The sequence below is a fragment of the Narcine bancroftii genome, chromosome 5 (assembly GCF_036971445.1).
Source record: "Narcine bancroftii isolate sNarBan1 chromosome 5, sNarBan1.hap1, whole genome shotgun sequence".
In the NCBI taxonomy this organism is placed as follows: domain Eukaryota; kingdom Metazoa; phylum Chordata; class Chondrichthyes; order Torpediniformes; family Narcinidae; genus Narcine; species Narcine bancroftii.
The window spans coordinates 85,287,058-85,308,105 of NC_091473.1; the positions used below are offsets into that span (position 1 = coordinate 85,287,058).

Consider the following 21,048-nt stretch of genomic DNA (forward strand, 5'->3'; position numbering starts at 1 on the left):
TTACAACCAAGGCATTTTTGGAATGGATCTGAAATTTGTTCCCAAAAGTCTAGGCACTGAGTTAATGGAATATTAATAATTCCAATAGATGTTAGTAATTTAGAAAGATTTCTGGGACCTTTGGGTAATGGAAGCTGGGAAGTGGAGCTGAGGTGTAGATCACCAATGATTACAGTTGATGGATGGAGAAGATTCAGGGTTCAAACTCCTGTGCAGTGTTCCCATCATGAATAAGGAAGAAAATCCAAACTTGAAAATTTATTTAGGGGTTACATTACTTTTGGAGTTGATTAATGGCAGTGTCACTTTGAAAAGCATTGTAAGGAAGAGAATATAAGTTGCTGAAGTTTAATACTAATAAAATTAAATGCTTTATGTCTGCATTACAGCCAAGCCAATCCAAAAATGACCCATCATGTGTATAATTTGCATTATTAGTGGCATTAAGTTTCTTGCAGGTAAATTTGATCTGACATGCTAATAATTTATTGCCTTGCAATCCCTAATATAAATATCACTGTAAAATCTGTTATTTATTAAATGAGAAATAATGTCCCCATTTATAATACATCTAAAGTTGTGGCAAGCATGCCCGGATTTTGCTAAACACAGAGATTATTGTAATTAATGCATTTGAATTTGTTGACTAAATTTGCAACCAAAAAATTCAGCAGGAAGTTTTATCTATTTATTACAATAGACATGTTTAAAACACATTTCCTTTATCCTTTATTTTCTCCCACTTCAAACCCAACAATCCAATCTAACCATCATTTTTGATTTGCCTTATCACCTGACACCCATGGTATTCTACATTAGTGAACTCAAACACAACTAAATATTTGCTGAACCTACTACTGGTATTAAATTTGCATAATTAATTTTGAAGTAATGACTAACAGTTTCAATTTAATACACTCAAACATCCAATCAGCTGCAACAACGATAAAGACTGAAACCTAAATGATATTTCACACCAATAAAAATCTATCTGTTTGGCCAGCAATTAATTTAAATGATTTTTCAATCATGTAGATAAAAGTAATTTTTTGGGCGAAAATGTTTAATCACATTTTGATAAATGCTGATGTCATCATATTTGTTATGTAGCTTCAACTAATCAATTCATTGAGGCTTCTCACAAAGAACATCTGGCTGGTGATTTGTAAATGTGTATTTTGTTGCAACATTGAGCAAAGAAATTCTTTCCCTGAGTCAGTAGAATATGAGTATTTTTAAATAGGATTTTGATTTTACTTAATGGCCCACACAAGCATTATGGTGACAATTATCCCACAATTCAGGTTTGGAAACCAGAAATAATACCTTATGGTTTTAATATCAGCTTGTACTAGAATATAGTCCATCTGGCTGTAAAGCGTAAACAATAAAGTGGAGTTAAATTTGTTCTTTTTACTAACTGCTGACAATCTGCATGTGACTGTTCAACTCCAGTTCTTGTCAGGAGATCTACCCCAATTTAAGTAATCAACATTTGGTTAGAAACATTTGGTTAGAAAATTGAAGTAGTAAATGATCAGAGTTGTTGTTAAGTTAAAGGATGATAATTCTATGATCTGCACACTAACAGAACACTTAGAGAGTGGATTTCAAGATATTGTTCATGTATAATTCCACTCTATTTTCATATTTCTCCTCCTCTGTGAATATGGGTTGGTTTATAATGGTATAATGTGGTATAATGTCACACCACAGATTTTATTTAACACAAATTTCTGAACTGAGAAATGTATAAATAGTCCTGCAGATTGTCAAGTGTTTTAAATAGTTCTTTAGTCTCATTTTCATGTAGTAACTCTTCCTAGAGGCAGAAATTATTAGATCCAATCTAATCCATTTTTAAGATGCTGAAGTAGTATGGTTAATGGGAATCAGGCAAATCTTCAAATTAAATAAATTTCTTGCCATATCTGTACAATGTGGTCAGTCTCCTGGTCCAGGTTCTAGATTCTCCACCTGAAGGAAATTACCTCTCGGTATCTTTTACATCAATCTTTCAGAGCTTCTTTTTTAATGAAATCACTCCTCAATCTTGTATAAAATTTGAAAGCCCATCCCTAAGGAAAATGATTGAATCAACTTCAGTTAGTTGCAGTATTTTCATACAAGGTAGATCAGTTTTGAAATTCCAAAATACCCACTGGATGCCAGTTATTGTCCCAGTTGTATATTCACTCTGTAATGATTGTAATGTTTTGGGAGAATTTGGTAGTATTTGGGATTTTGGTAAAATTTAAAATAGGTTACATACATACACACATTTTTAAGCAGATCTTATTTGAAAGACTGAAGAATTCACATTGCAGGATCTCTGTTATTTCACCAATAGGTGCTAATGGTTCATAAAATGTTTGACCATTGTCTTGCTGGAGTAGGGCTGTCTATAAGTATCCTTTCTGCAAAGTGCTCACAGAAAGGTCGCTCCTGGGTTTTGTTTATACTTAAGATAACAACTTGAGCAGAAGGAAGAACTCCTGTTGTTTGCTGGAGAAGGTGGGGGTTTTGCAAGTCACATGAGTCACATGCTTTCTACTGGAGTCTCAGTTGGAGAGAGAGAAAGAGAGAACACAAGCTCTCTCAGTCAGTGTGTGTGAGACACTGAACAGTGCAATCCAGGAAGAACTGATGTAAAGTTCCAAAGCAGTGGATGCTGTCAGTGCTATCTGACTGATGTTTCTCTTGGAATAAGAGGAACAGAGTGGAGCTTTGTGATGGCCTAGAGGAAGAGGTTACCAACTGGAAAACCCTGATGGGGCAAGTTTCATCAGCAAGTCCTTGAGGTGACTAATGGTGGTACCTCAGTTGTGGAAATCCTGGAACAACAAATATCTCTCTGCAAACGCTACAAGAACCTTCCTGAGTGGTAAACATACCTTTGAAGCACCAAAGCCTGGTGAACTTTATACATGTTAAATTCTGTGCACGGTATAAGAATTGCCAGAAAACTTGGAGAAGAAGTGAAATTGAACAGTGAACCAAATAACTTTTTTAAAATTTACACACACATTACATACATGTGTGCTTAGAATTAGAAGGGGGTTAATTTGGGTTAGTATAGAGTATAGTTAAATATAAGTATAGAGTTAAAGTTTGATTCTATTTTTATGTTTAAAGTTGATTAAAAATAACTTTTGTTTTAAAAACCACTTGTCTTGGTGAATGTTTATTGTTGCTGGGTTTTGGGGTTCTTTGGGCTCATAACAACTCTTGTCCACTTAATTTCCCCAGCGGGTTACTGTGCTTGCATGGTCACTTCTTGCATTTCTAAAGGTTGTGGATCTTTGGAATTCTGTACCTCAGACGACAATGTGTATAATTTCATGGGATATTTTTAACACTGAGTCTGGTATACATTCGGGCATTGAGCATCATCAGGAGATGAGGAAACTGGAGAGAAAAATTCACCTTGGTATTACAGTAGGCTCAAAGGGCTTTTTTTGCTCTGCTTTTGATTTTTAAATCCTCTTTCCTACTTCTGTTTTTGTCATCTTTCCTGCTGCAGCTCATTGTTTGAACTTGCCAATTTCCCCAGAAGGGCACATGAGATTTTTTTATATGTTAGCAGTTCAATTGAATAGTAGTAGTTGTATTTCCTTCCATCATGCAAGCTATGGGAAACAAAGCCTTATGTCATCCATCACCAAGCTCTAGTCTCCTTCAGTCTGATTCTAAGTAGTAAGTTGTAGGACGTTGCTATTTCCACATTGCTCTTGGAGATCTGCTAACTATCCTGCATTCAGTATATGCAATCTGTTTACAGACAGTGATATGATTGGAAGTCTGCTTGGAAATTATTACAATCTACGTTCTTTTGAAGCACATTGCAATTAATGTCACATTCAGCTATCCTTACAGCATTGCTTTTCTTACAGTTCCACCAACTATCAAGGATGGTGCAGGTGACTTCCCTCTCTCAATCAGTGTCCGCACTGGGAGTACAGCTATTTTGGAGTGTGAATCAAATGCAATACCACCACCCTTTATCTCCTGGTTTAAGAATGGCCGCCCAGTCATCGAGTCCAGCAACATTCGAACTCTGGCCAATGGCCAAACTCTGGAGATCACAAATGCTGAGGTAAAGATTTGGCTTTTCTTTTCAAATGCATTTAGCAATGCTAGGAAACTTGATTGTATGTTTCAGATTAAAAGAAAGGATGAAAATTCCACAGGCTGGGATAAATTTGAAATGTATTAAAAAAAGTTACTGGTTTTAATAAAGTTGAATTCAACCTGTGACTTTCAAAAGACTTAAAGAAGTTTGACTGTCAATCAATTTCTGCCTGCAGAAGAATTTTTCAACATCAATTCTAAATTTCCTTTTCACTATTTAGATCCTTTCACCCCAAACACATTAAATTGACATCACTGGAATACAGCACATTTGGAAAGCTGACCTGTGTTCTGTAATTTATAATTGAATTTATATTGAGAATTAAAATGGTTATTGTTATGTCTCTGAGTTACTTGGGAGGCTTCTTAAATAACTTACAGGTGCAAGATTCAAATGACATTAGGTACTTTTACATAATGATGCCATCCACCATCTTGGGAAACTGTTCACATACACTCTATACATATACATACTCCCCACAGTGGTGCACTACAGTGGGAGGGTGTATTCTTACGTGGTTACAAAATAGATCACATTATCCTGACTGTAAAACAGTTATCTATTTGAATATCCACATGACCCTCTTTAATAATTTGTGTGGATTATTCATTCTCATAAAACTACATTATTTTCCATTTTCTTTTCAAGATATTTCTTCTCTAATCTTGAAAAAAAATAAAGACCCGACTGAATGTTCTTCTTATAGACCTATTTCTTTGTTGAATGTTGATTCTAAGATCTTCTCTAAAATTCTAGCGACAAGGCTAGAGAAGATGTTACCATATATTATCTCTGAAGACCTGACTGGATTCATTAAAAATCGTTATTCCTCCTTTAATATTAGAAGATTGATGAATATTATTTACACTCCTTCACATAAGTCTTCAGAATGTGTTATTTCACTAGATGCTGAGAAGCCTTCGATAGAGTAGAATGGCCTTATTTATTTACAGTTCTTGAAAAATTTAATTTTAGTCCAATATTTATATCTTGGATTAAACTTCTTTACAATTCCCCAGTTGCCTCGGTTTTTACTAATACCCAAAGATCGCCATATTTTCGATTATTTCGGGGCACCAGGCAAGGGTGCCCCCTTAGCCCTTTATTATTTAACTTAGCTTTAGAACCTTTGGCAATTGCTATCAGAGAAGCACCCAATATTACTGGTATTATTCGTTGCAGGGATATTCATAAAGTATCACTATATGCAGATGATTTATTGTTATATATTTCCAATCCTGAAAATTCTATTCCTGCAGTTTTATCTTTATTAATTTTTCGGGATATAAACTGAACTTAAATAAAAGTGAATTATTCCCTTTTAATGGATGGGTTCCTATTTATGATAGTTTGCCTTTTAAAATAGCTATTTTATATATTTAGGGATTAAGATTACTAAAAAACATAAAGATTTGTTTAGGACTAATTTTTTCCCTGTATTGGACCTGATCGGCAGTTTACTTACCAATTGGTCACCATTATGCCTATCCATGATAGGCCGAATTAATGCTATTAAGATTATGATCTTACCTAAATTTTTATATATATTCCAAGCTATACCTATTTTTGTTCCTAAATCTTTTTTTGATAAGGTCGATTCTAAATTGTCCTCATATATCTGGCAAAACAAGAATCCTAGATTGGGGAAAAAATATTTACAGAAATCTAAACGAGAGGGAGGGTTGGCATTACCCAACTTTAGAATTTATTACTGGGCAATTAATATTAGTTACTTAAGATATTGGTTGAATTATTCAGAATTATCTCTAAATCCCCATTGGGTAAATTTAGAAATTAAACCGATACAAAATTTTTCAATTAGCTCTATTTTGGGAGCTGCTCTCCCTTTTACTCTTACTAAATTATATAAACAAATTGATAATCCAATGGCTAAACATACACTACGTATATGGTTTCAATTCCGGAGATTTTTTGGCCTAAGTCATTTTATCTTGGAAACTCCTATTGTACTAAATTTCCTTTTTCATCCCTCTCTAATTGATCAAGCTTATTTACTCTGGAAAGTTAAAGGTATAACATGCTTTTCGGATTTATTCTTGGATAACTCTTTCATGTCATTTGAACAATTATCCATGAAATATGATTTACCTCGATCTCATTTCTTTCGATATTTGCAGATTAGGAGTTTCTTAGTTTCGACTTTACCCTCTTTTCCCAATCGGGAGACTACGACTGTTGTAGAGGATATACTATATTCAAAATTCCCTCCAAAAGGTGTGATATCTAAATTATATAATATAATTACAAAAATAAATTCTGGGACTTTTGAAAAGTTTAAAAATGATTGGGAAAGAGAACTCAACCTTCATATCTCCAATGAAAATTGGAATAAAATTCTGCGACTGGTAAACTCTTCTTCTCTATGTGCAAAACATTCACTAATACAGTTTAAAGTTGTTCATAGAGCTCATATGTCTAAAGATCAACTCCATCGCTTTTATTCTCATATCGATCCTATATGTGATAAATGTCAATTGGAAATAGCTTCCCTTACACATATGTTTTGGTCCTGTCCCTCTTTACAGAATTATTGGAAGGAAATCTTTTCCATTATATCTACTGTTTTGAATATTGATTTACAACCACATCCCATTACTGCAATTTTTGGATTACCTATGATAGATTTGACTTATTTATCTCTTCCTGCGGATCGTATGATTGCTTTTCTTACACTAATGGCTAGAAGATCTATACTATTGAATTGGAAAGAGGTTAATCCTCCCACTGTTTTCCAATGGTTTACCCAAACTATACTATGTTTAAATTTAGAGAAAATTAGAAACTCTGTCTATGAATCCCCTTCTAAGTTTGAGTTTCATTTGTGGTGAGTTGATCTGGCTCTGTTTTCTTACTATGATTATGTATGATAATTGGGCTGTAAGATGAGATCGGAGTGATCGGCGTGGTTTAGCTATATCTGTAGGTTTTTTTTAAAGTTTTTTTTAATTCAGATTTGTTTTTTCTTCTTTTTTGGGGTTTTATTTTTCTCTTTTTTCATATATTGTTATTAATTATATCTTTTTTTTTTAGAGATAGTTCACACCCTAAACTGATCTAAAAAAAATTTTTATGATATATTTTTATTCTGTAATATTATTGTTTAATATCTCTGTATTAATTCATTACTTACTATGTATTTTTTATATCTCTTTGAACTGTATGTGTTTATAAATTATAATAATAATAAAAAGATTGAAAAAGAAAGAAAGATATTTCTCTTATTTTATTCACAGATTTCAGACACAGGCCAATATGTCTGTAAGGCCTCAAATATTGCTGGACAAGTGGATAAAAATTTCCACCTCAATGTACACAGTAAGTTTGTTTTGAATAAATATAATTTGTAGGTAATTAAATTTATTTTTAGATGAAAGCATGAAATAAGATAACAAATACTCTTCCCAAATTCATGAAGTCCAATGTCAATCAGTGTTAGTTACACAAAGTTTTAAGATTAAATATTCCTCTCTGTCAGACAAGGATTGGCCACCCCTTATGCAGAGTGACTTATTTATTTCCATTGATGGCAATAGAATTAAGTCTGAGGGCTTTGTTTAACTCTCTTCTGATATGATATGATTTTCTTGTGCTTTACAGAGGCTCTGTTTTATTTTCAAAACCAACATTATTTCTTGAAATAAAAATTGAAAATGCTGGAAATGTTCAGCATATCTGGCAATGATTCGTGGAAGAAGAAAGAGTCAGTTCTTTTAGGTTGATGACCTTTGATCGGAATTAGGGAAGGTCAGAAATAAAACGCTCTTAAATGGCAGAGATAGAGGGAGAGAAGAAAGGGGGAGGTCTGTGATTAAAGTGAAGACCAGGAGAAGCTGGGGGACACAAATACTGGCTAAAAAAGTTTGGGAAGGCCCAGTGAATGATAAAAGCTAGTCATGGAGGGCAAATAAAACGTTCACTTGGTCAGGCAAGAGAAACAGAGTCTGCATTTCAGGTCTGATGGAAAACTATCCATCCAAAACATTTTCACTAGTTCTCTCTCCACTGAGTTTCTTTTTGTCTACAATTCCACTTCTATGTCATATGTCCTGCACCTGTAATTGTTTTGCTCTTCTATGTCAGGGGAAGGTATGACTGGGACAAGATGCAAAATCTGAAATTACAAGACTAAATGCTGGAAATGTGGAATGCAAAATGTGTCTTTTGACAGCTGATGTGTTATATTTATAATAATTTTGAGATAAACATAAGTTATGTAATTCCTTGCATATTTTGACAGCTCTAAGTACATTACTTTACATATCCTCCCATAAGCTAAAAACTATCATGACATCTGCAGCCAAGCTATGCTAGAATTTGTTTCATGTCATGTGTGATCCATTGGGTCATCCTTCCTTAAAAATGTTAACCTTATCCAAATAGACCAAGTGACTGACCTTCCTCCATGGCTTCAAAAAAATGTGAAGTCTCTCTGCTTCCACTAAAATGAAGGAACTTATGGGACAGGCCGAAGTACCTCATAAGCACCTTGAAATGCTGTTCAAATAAACACCGAAGTTAGTCTTTTAGCAATAAGATCCCATCAGCTGAAATCAGAAGGCAAACTGAATCCTAATTTAGTGTTTTTTTTCCAACAATGAAGTTCTCTCAGTATTAAAAGAAGCTTTATAATGCATAAGCCATTTCCAGTACTCCCCTGGAATTGCAGCCTGAACAAAAAGAAAATTTTAGAGCCTTTCAAGTTTTGGGTCATTCGATCAGGAAAAGTATTTTTGAAGTTGTTATATTGGACAAAGTGAACATGGCTGGGTCCCACCAACTGGGGAGAATTGTACTCCAATAATCTGTTCATTTCATCAGGTGATGTTTGAATTTTGGCTGAGCTCCAGGCCACCAGAGAAACCATCAGTATTTTGGAAAATGCTGCATTTTTAAAAGTCATTTGGTGCAGGAGACCTCATGCAAAAGATTGGACAGATATTCCTGAATTACAAAAGCATTGAATTCCTGGAAAACTTTTCATTGAGCAAAATTTCCTCAGTTAAAAGAGCTGGACAAAATGCATTTTGATTGTTTCCACCTCATGCATTTCTCTGTGCAGAGAATAGTGCACTATCCAATATATTCATAGTTGCAAGAAATAAACTTGTAAATTGCACACGTGTACCCAAAAGAGTTAATGTCATTATAGTAAAAATTCATATGTCAAAGAATACCTGAATGTTCAGTTGTGCAAGACTCCATAAGCAGTGCACTATTTTTTTTTATCCTGCAGAGTAGACTCAAATTCCTATTCAATTTCTTCAACTTCTGATCTCAAAATTACAAAAATATGAGCTGAGGCCTCTTGAATGAGCAACCTTCTGGCTCAGAAATATATGTAATGCTAAGACCAACATTTAATTTCTCATTCCTTGTTCACCATCTACATTCTGCATGTCCTGAGAGATAATCTGTGTGTAGTAAGTGCTCAGAGAAATCTAAAGGGCTAATACTTGATCATTCTTGGATTTTTTTTCTAGCACTCCAAATGGTTATAAAAGTGGCTCAAAGTGCCAGAACCAGGGGCACGGAAAGTTCTTCTTCCTGTTTCAGAGCTATTTGCAGAAGCAAGTTATTCATTGTTATTATTGTTTCCCTAGGACCAATTCATTGCTTTTTATCCATCAATATTTTTATTTTAGTTATTCTGGACTGTCACAGTAAATAACAGAAGCAATTACCCTCCAGATAAAATAGAGTAAAATTGTGTGTGTATGAGAGAGACAATGTACATTTTCACTATGTTAACCACCTTCATAAGCAATAGTTGACCTTTCTCCAATGCAGTTTTATGCCAAATTGTATTACTGCAGAAGAATTACAATCACAATCTTTCGTATATTTTTTAATTATGACAAAGCCATGGAGTATAATACAATGACAGGCTTGCAAATCTTGGCCATTTTCTTGCACAGTCGATAGATTTAGAAGCATTGTTAGACGCAAGATGTGTTAAGAAAACTAAAGATATAATTATATATAAACTGTTTGGTTTCTCATACAGTCCCACCCACAATTGAAGGCCAGGCAGAAGAAAAAGTCAATGAGGTCATTAGCAATCCTGTCACCTTTGCCTGTGATGTGACTGGCATTCCTCCACCAACGTTAACTTGGCTGAAGAATGGGAGAACCATTGGTAAGATGTGCTGCTACCTTGGTACTGAAACTGTAAAAGGACTGTTTCTTCTTGCATTGAAATAGGTAGATAATGCCCCCTAGTGGTATATTAATTCTGCCAAAATAAATGCAGCATTGGGAAACACAAAAGCTGCAGATAGATGCTGGAATCTTCAGCAGACAATTAATTGCCGGAAGAACTCTGGAGGTCAGACAGCGCCCATGGTTAGAAATGTCCAGTCAATGCTACAGTTCTGAATCCTTCGTCAAGATCACAGGTAAGGGGTGATAGTACAAATGTAAAGGGGGAAAGAAGCTGTGGGGTGGGCAGAGGTAATAGGGGTAGGACAGAAAGTGTGAGAGGTACATGGAAGGAGAGACCGAGGAACGGGCAGGTGAGAGAAAAGTTAGAGGGGGAAAACGTACAGGAGTGGGTAAAGAAGAGATGGGAGCAATTGTGCCAGGTGGGGTGGGGGTTATCTAAAATTTGTAAAACCAATATTTATGCCATTACAATAAAGGCTGTCCAGGAGGTATATGATACATTGATTCTCAAGTTTACATTTAATCTCACCCTGTTAATGGATAAGGCCAAGGATAGACTTGTCATTGTGGGAACGGTTGGGGGAATTAAAATGGTTGGCTACAGGAAGATCACGTTGAGACTCAAAAATAGAGTATAGGTGTTCAGTGAAGTGGTCACCCATCTGTGTCTGGTTGCATCAATATAGAAGAGACCACATTAAGTTCACTGAATGCAGTAAATTAAGTTGGACAATGTGCATGAAAAGCACTGCTTCATCTGGAAGGACTGTTTGTGGCCATGGATGGAGGTGAGGGGGGAAGATGTAGGGACAAGTTTTACACTTAACTATGGTTACAACAGAAAGTGCCTAGGCATGCACGGGAGGGTGGGGAGGGAAGAGCATTCTAAGGAGTCCCAGAGAGACATATTCCTGTGAAAAGCAGACAGGGGTGAAGAGGCTGGTAGAGCAACTGCGTGGAAGTTGGCAGAAGGGTCAGAGGATAATGTATTGGATGAGGCTAGTGGGGAGGAAAGTGAGGACTAAAGGGTCTCTGTCTTTTTTCTGCCTGGGAGAAGGGCAAAGTACAAGAAATAAGGAGGTATGGGTGCAGGCTTTATCCATGACAGTTAGAGGGAATCCATCTTTATAAAGCAAGAGAACGTTTTGTATGTCTTGGAGTGGAAACCTTCATTCTGGGAGCATCCTTGCAAGGGACAGGAGGGGAAGAGGTATAATCGAGGTAGCTGTCAGTCAGTCAGTGAGTGACATAGATGTCTGAGGACAATTTGTCCCCTGAGGTGGAAACAGCTATCAGAAACAGTCCAGATAAATTTGAGGGCAGTTTATAAGTTGGCAATGAAGTTAATGAAGTTGTTAAATTTTGTCTGGAGGAGAACAATTGTTTTTTTTTATCAGCTATTGTTCTCTTTGGAAAGTTACCTTATTTCAGTATATCTACAAAATGCCAGAGTGACACATTTATTTCGTTCAATCTTTCAGAATGTTTAAAAATATCTGTTGTGCAAATGGGTACTAAAATGTTTAAGATTATTTCATTTCACAATGTTATGCTGTGCAATGTCAAGTGCAGACTACATTTAAATACACTGTTTAAATTCAATTAACTAACAGGGTAGAGGTTGACAGCAACATCCTGGTATGATCCTGAGGTTAGGAAGCAGAGCATGACCAAAGGTCAGACTCCTACGATCAAAGGAATCAAGGCAGGAGTGAGTTTTTGTAAGGGCCCAAAGATCAAATTGAGGACAGTTGGTGCAATTTGAGTGTTGGCCTTTTAAACAGCATGGTAAAATAAGCTTATTAAATCCTGATTGTTTGGTGATGAAATAAGAATAGCTGTTATTCACACCAGTGAAGTTGAAAATCTCACTTGAAACAATTTTATTGTTTTTCACTCTGTTCATTTTGGTGAGTTTTACATCAGGAAAAACATACTTTGGAGAATGGACATCTTGTGGATGTTGGCACTACCAGTTGCTCCAATAATCACAAGACAAAGACTGAGGGGAACGATAGGCTTTATTAGACACAACACTTGCTGGTCCGGGTCCAAGCTAGGGAAGGAAGAAGTGGCTCGACTTTTGTGGCCTGGGTCACAGGGGAGGAGTCCAAGGAGGATAGGCTTTATTACACATAACATTTGCTGGTCCGGGTCCAAGCTAGGGAAGGAAGAAGTGGCTCGACTTTTGTGGCCTGGGTCACAGGGGAGGAGTCCAAGGAGGAGTCTAGGTGAGGATGTCATCAGGAGGACAGGCCAGCCCATGCCTGTACTGGCTAGTACATACAATAAACCAGGAATGGCCAAACTTGCTTAATGTAAGAGCCACAAACGGTAAAGCTCAGATGCTTGAGAGCCACAGGACATGAACAAAATGCACACATTCGTTTTTATTGTTACATACACATTTTGTTACAAAAATATTTATATAAATTTTAAGAAATGCATATTAAATGCAATAATATTTATTCATGCATGCAGTCTTTAAACAGTTAATTTGTATTAGTTTCAGTAATCATGACGACACAATGTTAAAAAAACGTAAACCAAAAAATCAGAGATATCTTAATCAGATTGGCACCTTACAAAATTAGTCTTATTATAATTATATTTTTATGACTAAAATACAATGCTACAAATATCAGGCTATTAAAAAGCGAGTCGGGCGGGCGAGGGACCGGCAGCGCGAGTCGGGCGGCCGAGAGACGGCAGCGCAAGTCAGTCGGGTGGGCGAGGGGGAGGGTCAAAATTTATAGAATATTTGAATTGTCCACAAGCCACATATTAAAGATCAAAGAACTGCATGTGGTTCACGAGCCACGGTTTGGCCACCCCTCCAATAAACCATATCATCATATTCATCCCCTCTTTTTAAATAGAGACCACAGGGAACAATAACGAGAAAGGGAGAGAAAAAAAAAGTGGGAAAATGGAAAACTCTCTCTGTCTGACTAGAGGTTCCATTGCACTGGCGACTTCCTCCTTCTGCTGGACTGATAGGGGGGCCAGCGTGTCTGTGCGCTGCTCCTCGGGGTGGGGGGGAGGCTGTCACAGGAGAGGCCAGGTTGGGAACAGTTTGGGTCAGGGAGCTAATGGGGGACTCCTGGGAGGATGGGTGGTCCGATGTCTCCCGGGGAGCCGACTGCTGGGGGGAGGAGCCAGGTGGCTCGGACTCCAGTATTGTGCTTCTTTGTAGTGTGATCAGATCTGTAGGCTGGTTGGCAGCAGGCAGGGCCGTTTCAGGGTCTCTGGCCCTCGCCAGGTCTTAGATCAGTACAGTGTCCTCGTGGCCATCAGGGTGCCTCACGAACACGTATTGGGGGTTGGCGTGAATGAGGTGCACCGCTTTCACCAGTGGATCCGTCTTATGGCCCCTGACATGCTTCCGTAGCAGGACCAGCCCTGGGGTTGCCATGCAAGGAGGGATGGAGGAAACGTTCGCCAATCTCCTAGGGAAAGCAAAGAACATTCATGCAGGGTGGTGTTAGTAGCGGTGCACAGCAGTGATCGGATGGCGTGGAGTGCCTCGAGCAAGACGTCCTGCCAGCAGGACACTGGAATGTTTCTGGACCTGAGGGCCAGGAGCACTGCCTTCCAGAAGGTGACGTTCTCCTGGGGTTATAGCTGGTGGTCCTGCTGGTGGCTATGCCTCTGGCTAGGAAGTACTGTCGCAGTTACTCACTCATGAACGAAGACCCCCGGTCACTGTGGATGTAGCCGGGGTACCCAAACAGAGTGAAGATGCTGCGCAGCGCCTTGATAACCGTCATCGAGGTCATATCCAGGCAGGAAATCGCAAAGGGAAACCTGGAGAACTCGTTCACCACCATCAGGAAGTAGACATTCCTATTGACGGTGGGAAGGGGACCCTTGAAATCAACACTGAGTCATTCGAAGGGGCGTAAGCCCTTAATGAAGTGTGCCTTTTCTGGCCGGTAGAACTGCAGCTTACATTTCACGCAAATCTGGCAGTGTCTGGTCATGGACCGGACATCCTCTACGGAGTATGGAAGGTTCCGAGTCTTGACAAAGTGGTACAGCCTCGTGATTCTAGGGTGGCACAGATTGTTGTGTAGGGACTGGAGACAGTCAAGATGCACACTGGCGCATGTCCCCTGGGATAAGGCATCTGGGGGATCATTGAGTTTACCTGGCCAATTCAAGATGTCATAATTATAGGTGGATAGCTCAATCCTCCACCTAAGAATCTTGTAATTTTTGATTTTACCCCGCTGTTTTGTATTGAACATGAAGGCCACGGCCCTCCGGTCTGTCAGCAGGGTAAACCTTTTACTGGCCAGGTAATGTTGCCAATGGCACACCGCCTCACTGATCGCTAGTGCCTCCTTCTCGATGGAGGAGTGCCGTACTTCAGCTCCATGCAGGGTGCGGGAAAAAATACTAACGGCCTGCCTGCCTGGTTAAATGTGGCGGCCAGTTACAAGTTGAAGGCACCGCTTTCAACATGGAACAGAATGGATTTATCCACAGCATGCATTGTGGCCTTTGCAATGTCTCCTCGGATCTGGTGAAATGCAACTTGGGCTTCTGCCGATAACAGGAAGGTTGTGGACTTGATCAGTGGGTGGGCTTCATTGGAGTAATTTGGCACCCATTGTGCATAATAGGAAAACAGCCCAGGCACCTCTTCAGTGCCTTTAGGGTGTTTGGGATTGGGAGCTCCATTAGTGGTTGCATGCGGTCAGGATTTGGGGCAATGAGACCATGTGCCACGATGCATTGAGAAGGGCCAGGTGATCATTATTGAACACGCACTTGTCCTTATTGTACATCAGGTTAAAAGACTTGGCCATACGTAGGAACTTTGCGAGGTGAGCGTCGTGGTCGTGCTGGTCATGGCTGCAGATGGTGACATTGTTGAGATATGGGAACGTTGCCATCAACTTGTGCTCCTCCACCATCTGATCCATAACTCTCTGAAAAGCAAAGACACCGTTAGTAACTTCAAAAGGCACCCGCAGGAAATGAAACAGTTTGCCGTCAGCCTTGAATCCCGTGTAGATTCAGTCGCTCAGCCGGAGGGGGAGTTGATGGTAAACCGACTTGAGGTCAATGGTCGAAAAGACTCTGTATTGCGTGACCTTGTTGACCAAGTCGGCTATCCAGGGTAGTAGGTATCCGTCCAACTGGGTGAACTGGTTGATAGTTTGACTATAGTCAATCACCATCTGGGGCTTGCCTGCCCCTCTGACCACGAGGACCTGCGCCCTCCAGGGGCTGAAGCTCGGGGCTATGATCCACTCTGCCAAGAGTTGCTGAACCTCGGCCCAGATGAACTCCATATCTTCAGTGCTATAGCACCTACTCGTGGTGGCAATCGGTTTACAGTCAGGGTGAAGTTTGCAAATAGTGATGGAGGGGCCACCTGCAGGGTGGTGAGGCTGCAGGATGGTGCCGGAGACTGGGTCCTTGGTTGGGGAGAAGGATCCATAAGCTGGGGGTTGTGAACGGTGAGTGGCGGTTGGGGGCCCCCAAACGCCATCGTCACACGCCTCAACTGACACTGGAAGTCGAGGCCCAGGAGGATCTGCACACAGAGCTGGGGCATGATCAACAATACAAAATAATTGTAACATCCCCACCCCCCCCACCCCCGCCACCATCAGAAACGCTACACAGTATCCCCAGATACAAGACTGTTGGTCTTTTGCCGCCATCGATACAGATCTGGTCATCTGCCAGACGGGAAGGGAGAGTCTGCGGACCATCTCAGGGTAGATAAAACTTTCGGTGCTGCTGCTGTCAAAGAGGCAGTTCGTCTTGTGCCCATTCACCTCGATCTGCATCATGGAGTTCGTGATCGGGTGAGGGCTGGCTTGATTGAAGGTGACTGACACCAAGACAGGTACCTCATCATTGTTGTCAGTGAGGAGGCCCGACGCCCAAGATGGTGGCCTCTATGTTGACCACGCTGTCATCGTTGAGGAAGAAGGCTGAAGTGGTGTGGTCGAGGGCGGAAATAACGTCATCGATGAGGTGTGCCGCGGCATAGAGGATGGGGGCAGTAGCGAGTAAGATGGTGCCATCCTTACCGCGCATGTGGTCAGTTCCGGAAGTTCTTCAGTCGCACACACCGCGCTTCTCCTGGACAGGATTCTGGATCCACAAACTTTCTGGTAGTGGCCTTTCTTCCCGCAGCCCGAGCAGGTAGCTCCTTTCATGAAGCAGAGGCGTCTCGAGTGCCTAGCCTGCCCGCAGAAGTTACATCTCGACGATGTCGGCATCACCGCAGCCATGGTCGGGTCGTACATGGTAGGCCTGCTTCTGCCCATGATTGACTCACGTGACGCTGGGCTGAATCTAAGTTCTGGCCAGTTGGATTTCTCTTTTTAGTGGGAGCTGATCCTCCTCGAGGAGGTGTTGTCGGATATAATCCAACCTCAACCCCGACACTCAAGCGTCCCGGACAAGGTCTACCACGCTCTGGGTCCCCGTAGGGTTTCCCAAACAGTCTTTTCCCAGTGTGACCAGGGATCGAACAAACTCTTCAACCCACTCACCAGGCTGCTGTTTCCTGGACACCAGCAGATAACGGGAGAAGACTTCGTTAACCTTGGGCTTGTATAGCGTCCAAAGTTCAGCCGTCGCCTCGGTGTAGGTCATGCTGATTCTGATGGCCTGGAAAGCCCTCTGGCCGACTCTTGCCTCTTCTCGTCCGAATCGACCACTCCAGCGGCGGCCTCGAGGAAGTTGTTGAAGCAGTTCACCCACTGTTCAAAGAGTTCTAATGCACCTGGGACTTAGGGATCTACCTCTAGCCGATCAGGGCGCAGCAACTTCTCCATTACCAGAGACGTTAAAAAATTGTGTGTAATTAATTGTTGGGCACTACCAGTTGCCCCAATAATGACAAAGACTAAGGGGAACGATAGACTTTATAACACGCAAGACTTTCTGGCCCGGGTCCAAGCTAGGGAAGTGCAGGGAAGGAAGAGATGACTCAACCTTTATGGCCTGGGTCACAGGGGAGGAGTCCAAGGAGGAGTCTAGGAGATTATGTCATCAGGAGGACGGGCCAGTCTGTATCTGTACTGGCTATAAACGATATCCATCACAGTGGCAACGTGAGAATTTCTCTAAAGAACATCGGGTATCCTGCTCTGTTTGGATAAATCTAACTTTCAATAGCACAACACCATTTTATTTTGAACTTGAAGGCGTTTCTTGCGCAATGTTTTAGTTGTCATGAAAGGTCATCACCCTGACTGGTTAATGTTATTGCTCTCTGTCCAAAATTGCTGTCTAACCAGCAGAGCATTTCCAGCAGTTTTTTTTTATTTTATCAGTTTGCTGCAAAATCAAATATGTACAACAGTTAAAGTAACAATTTATCAATTATTTTAAGAAGAGAAGATTTTCTTCTCCATATCCCCAGTCTTGATGAAGAGTTCAGTTCTGAAACGTCGACCATTCTTTTTCTCCCTCTGATACTGCCTGACTTTGTGAGTTCCGCCAGCAGATTCTGTTTGGCTTTAGATTGCGCCATCTGCAGTCTCCACATCTGTAATTGGTTTGGATACATACATACATATTATACTCTGTAATGTTTAGCATGTGGAATAAAGTGCTTAGCTACCCTTTCTTTGTAGCCAATTGTAATCTTTAAATAGGATTGTATTTGTTTCTTGGTTGATTTTGTGCCAATGACTTTCACATTTACAACCCACATATCCTTTCTGTACTTTTAGATATTCTGCACATTGTATTTCCATCAAATTATGTAAATTCAATTAAAAAGGAAGAAAGTTAGGCAGTCAAATCCTTAATATCAATTTATATTTGTCTTAAAGACTGACAAATGAGGAAGCAGTTGATATCTACTCCTCTTCTATGATCAGCTGAAACAGAACCAACCAATCTCAAAATAGTATGAATATAGTTGTCTGAATATTAATTTTTCTCACATTTTTTTTTCCTAAAATGGAAAATGAATTCTCACAAAGGAACCGATGAAAGAATTTTCTATTGTGTTTTCTTTTGCTTCAGAAGATGCTGACTCCTTGGAGATGCACATTCTGTCTGGAGGCAGCAAATTGCAAATTGCTCGCTCACAGCTTGAAGACAGTGGCTCTTACACCTGTGTGGCGGCAAACGTGGAGGGGGTAGCTCGGAAAACCTATATCCTGACAATTCAAGGTATGCTAGGGCCATGTAGCCATATACTTTTGCTGCTGCTTTGATCTTATCATTAGGCCACCACATCCATCAAGTTGCTATATCAGAATTGATTCACTTAGTTTAAATGCATAATCGGTCAAAACAAGCCAAAGGCAATAGCAAGTGTAAAAAATAGCATGAGAGACAAAACCCAACTTTTACCTTCCAGATTTTTCTTTTCTTTTTTTTTTGAAGACTTTATTTAAAATTTTGTAACATGAATACAATAGAGAATTACATTTAAAGAAAAATAAAAAAAATTAAAATGATATGATTGCAATATTACATCAGAAAACTACACAAAATAACCCCCCCCCGTTAATTGTAACACAATATTAATAATCTAACTTAAAATTAGTCTAACCCTCCCCCCCCAAAATAAAGAGTGATGAGTTAATAAAATTAACAATATTATATATGGAAAAAAATACCCACTTACAAAAAAAGAGATAAAACTTAACCTAAAAAAAATTCTAACAACAAAAAAAATTGTCAATACTAAAATATCACGCTTAAACATATATTTAAATCAAACTTAAATGCATATAATTAGCAAACGGAGTCCACTTTAACTTATAAAAAGACATCTTATCCTGAATTGAAAAAGATATCCTTTCCATAGTCAAACAAAATTTCATTTCCAAATACCACTTATCTAAAGTTAGTATATTTCTATCTTTCCAAGTAAGTGCTATACATTTCTTAGCCACGACTAATGCTAAATAGATAAATGAAATCTGATAATCCTCTAAACCTAAATCAATTAATGATTGCATGTTCCCTAATAAAAATATATCGGGATCTAGTACAAGATGGATATTATATAAACTGTTAAAAATAGATTGAATACCTTTCCAAAACTGTTGCAATCGATCACAAAGCCAAACAGTATGCAAAAAAGTATTGGCCGTCTGATCACATCGAAAACAAGAATCCAACTTACTAAGACCAAATTTTTTTAATTTCTCCGGCGTTAAATATAGCTGATGAATAAAATTATAATTAATCATCGCTAGTCTAGCATTAATTAATTTCCGAATACTATTCTGACAAATTTCCATCCAAGCTTCTTCAGCTATTTTATGTCCTAAATCTTTTTCCCATTTCAACTTATCTTTATTCCAGTCTTTTTTACTATCAATTTCTTGTAAAATACAATACAAATCAGATATATATCCCTTTTTTGGTATTGAAAGTGCATATTCTTCAAAACTAGATTCAGGCAATAAAATCATATGTCGACCACATAACTGTTTTACAAAAGATCTTAATTGATAATATACAAATATAGAATTTGCACTAATACCATATTTCCTTTGTAATTCGTCAAAGGAACAAAAACAACCCTCAGAAAAACAAACCTTCCAGATTTTTCTCATGAATTATTAACATAGAAAGATGCCAAATTAAATTTTAAAAAAAGATAGTGTTTTCCAATTAAACATCCACATAACAGAGTAATTTTCCTTACATACCCTGGGTAGCGCTATTGATCAATCACATTAGACAGAGAGTTGTGATTAATAAGCTTTAATCACCTTAAGACATCAACGCATCTCACATGTTGCTGGTCTGGTTCCAAGGCAGGTACTGAGGGAGGAGTTTGGGTGTAACAGCCTTTATTGGGATTTTCGGGAGGGAGGAGTCACAGGTTCAGGGGGCGGGCCAGCTCACACAATACTTTTGCTCACTACTTCCATCTTCTTAAAATCTTAACTGATCATTAAAAATTTCCTGCATGTGCCATTCTTCTTAGAGCATCCTGACCGATTATTTGATCATTTCACCATTCAAATTATTTGCCCATATTTCCAGCTCAATATCTGTTAGCTTAGCGATGATGTAAATGATCTTGCTTAAATCTTCCACTGTTAGGATTTAATGTAAAAAAAAATTGTCATGGAAAGTATTTGTTGATTCTGTAGCTATTTAAAAGGGGAATAATATAATTTTGTTCCAATTCAACGGTCTAACTTTCTCCTGAAAAGCCATTCGTGCCATCATCTAAAGTACACAATTAGGCAACGAAGGGAAGAAGCAGGGAAAGTGCTTTTGCAGACTTTTAACAGAAGATCTTGGTATAAAATAAGTTATTATTGCCCAAAGACCAACTTTATCACCTGAATCTCTCTAGTTCTTTCCAGTTCAGAACTTCACTTAAAGTGATCTGATTATTCTAACATGGAACAGTTAATGGGAAATTGGCAAAGTTGAAAATATGGAATGGTGGTTTAAAAAAAAATCTTCAACAAAGGATTTAACAGTGAATGTAATACTGATGGTTTTGATATCCATAAACTGGGTACTTCTCATATCCTTATAGAGAACGTGGGTGGAGCTGAGGTGGGGGCATATTTGGAGTAACCACTGTGAAATATTAGCACTGAAACAGACATTGCTTATAGCCCAAGTCAAAGAAGGTTTGCATTCAGTGGCTGGACATCAAATATCCTCTTTGTATTTTCAAGTCAGTGAAGAGATTGAGATTGGTATTAGACCAATTGTTAACATGGTGGAAGTTTCAAATACCAGAAGAAAATAAATAAGCCAAGGAG

The 21,048-nt window shown here is 38.9% G+C and overlaps 1 protein-coding gene across 1 annotated transcript in view; it reads left to right on the plus strand.

Moving 5' to 3' along the window:
• Positions 1–21,048, plus strand: part of hmcn1 (hemicentin 1) — a 538,964-nt gene that overhangs the window by 366,929 nt on the left and 150,987 nt on the right. Inside the window, exons 60-63 of the mRNA XM_069942357.1 lie at positions 3,894–4,096; positions 7,387–7,468; positions 10,158–10,289; positions 18,323–18,472. Coding sequence (XP_069798458.1) covers positions 3,894–4,096; positions 7,387–7,468; positions 10,158–10,289; positions 18,323–18,472 — 567 coding nt within the window. The remainder of the gene's footprint in view (positions 1–3,893; positions 4,097–7,386; positions 7,469–10,157; positions 10,290–18,322; positions 18,473–21,048) is intronic.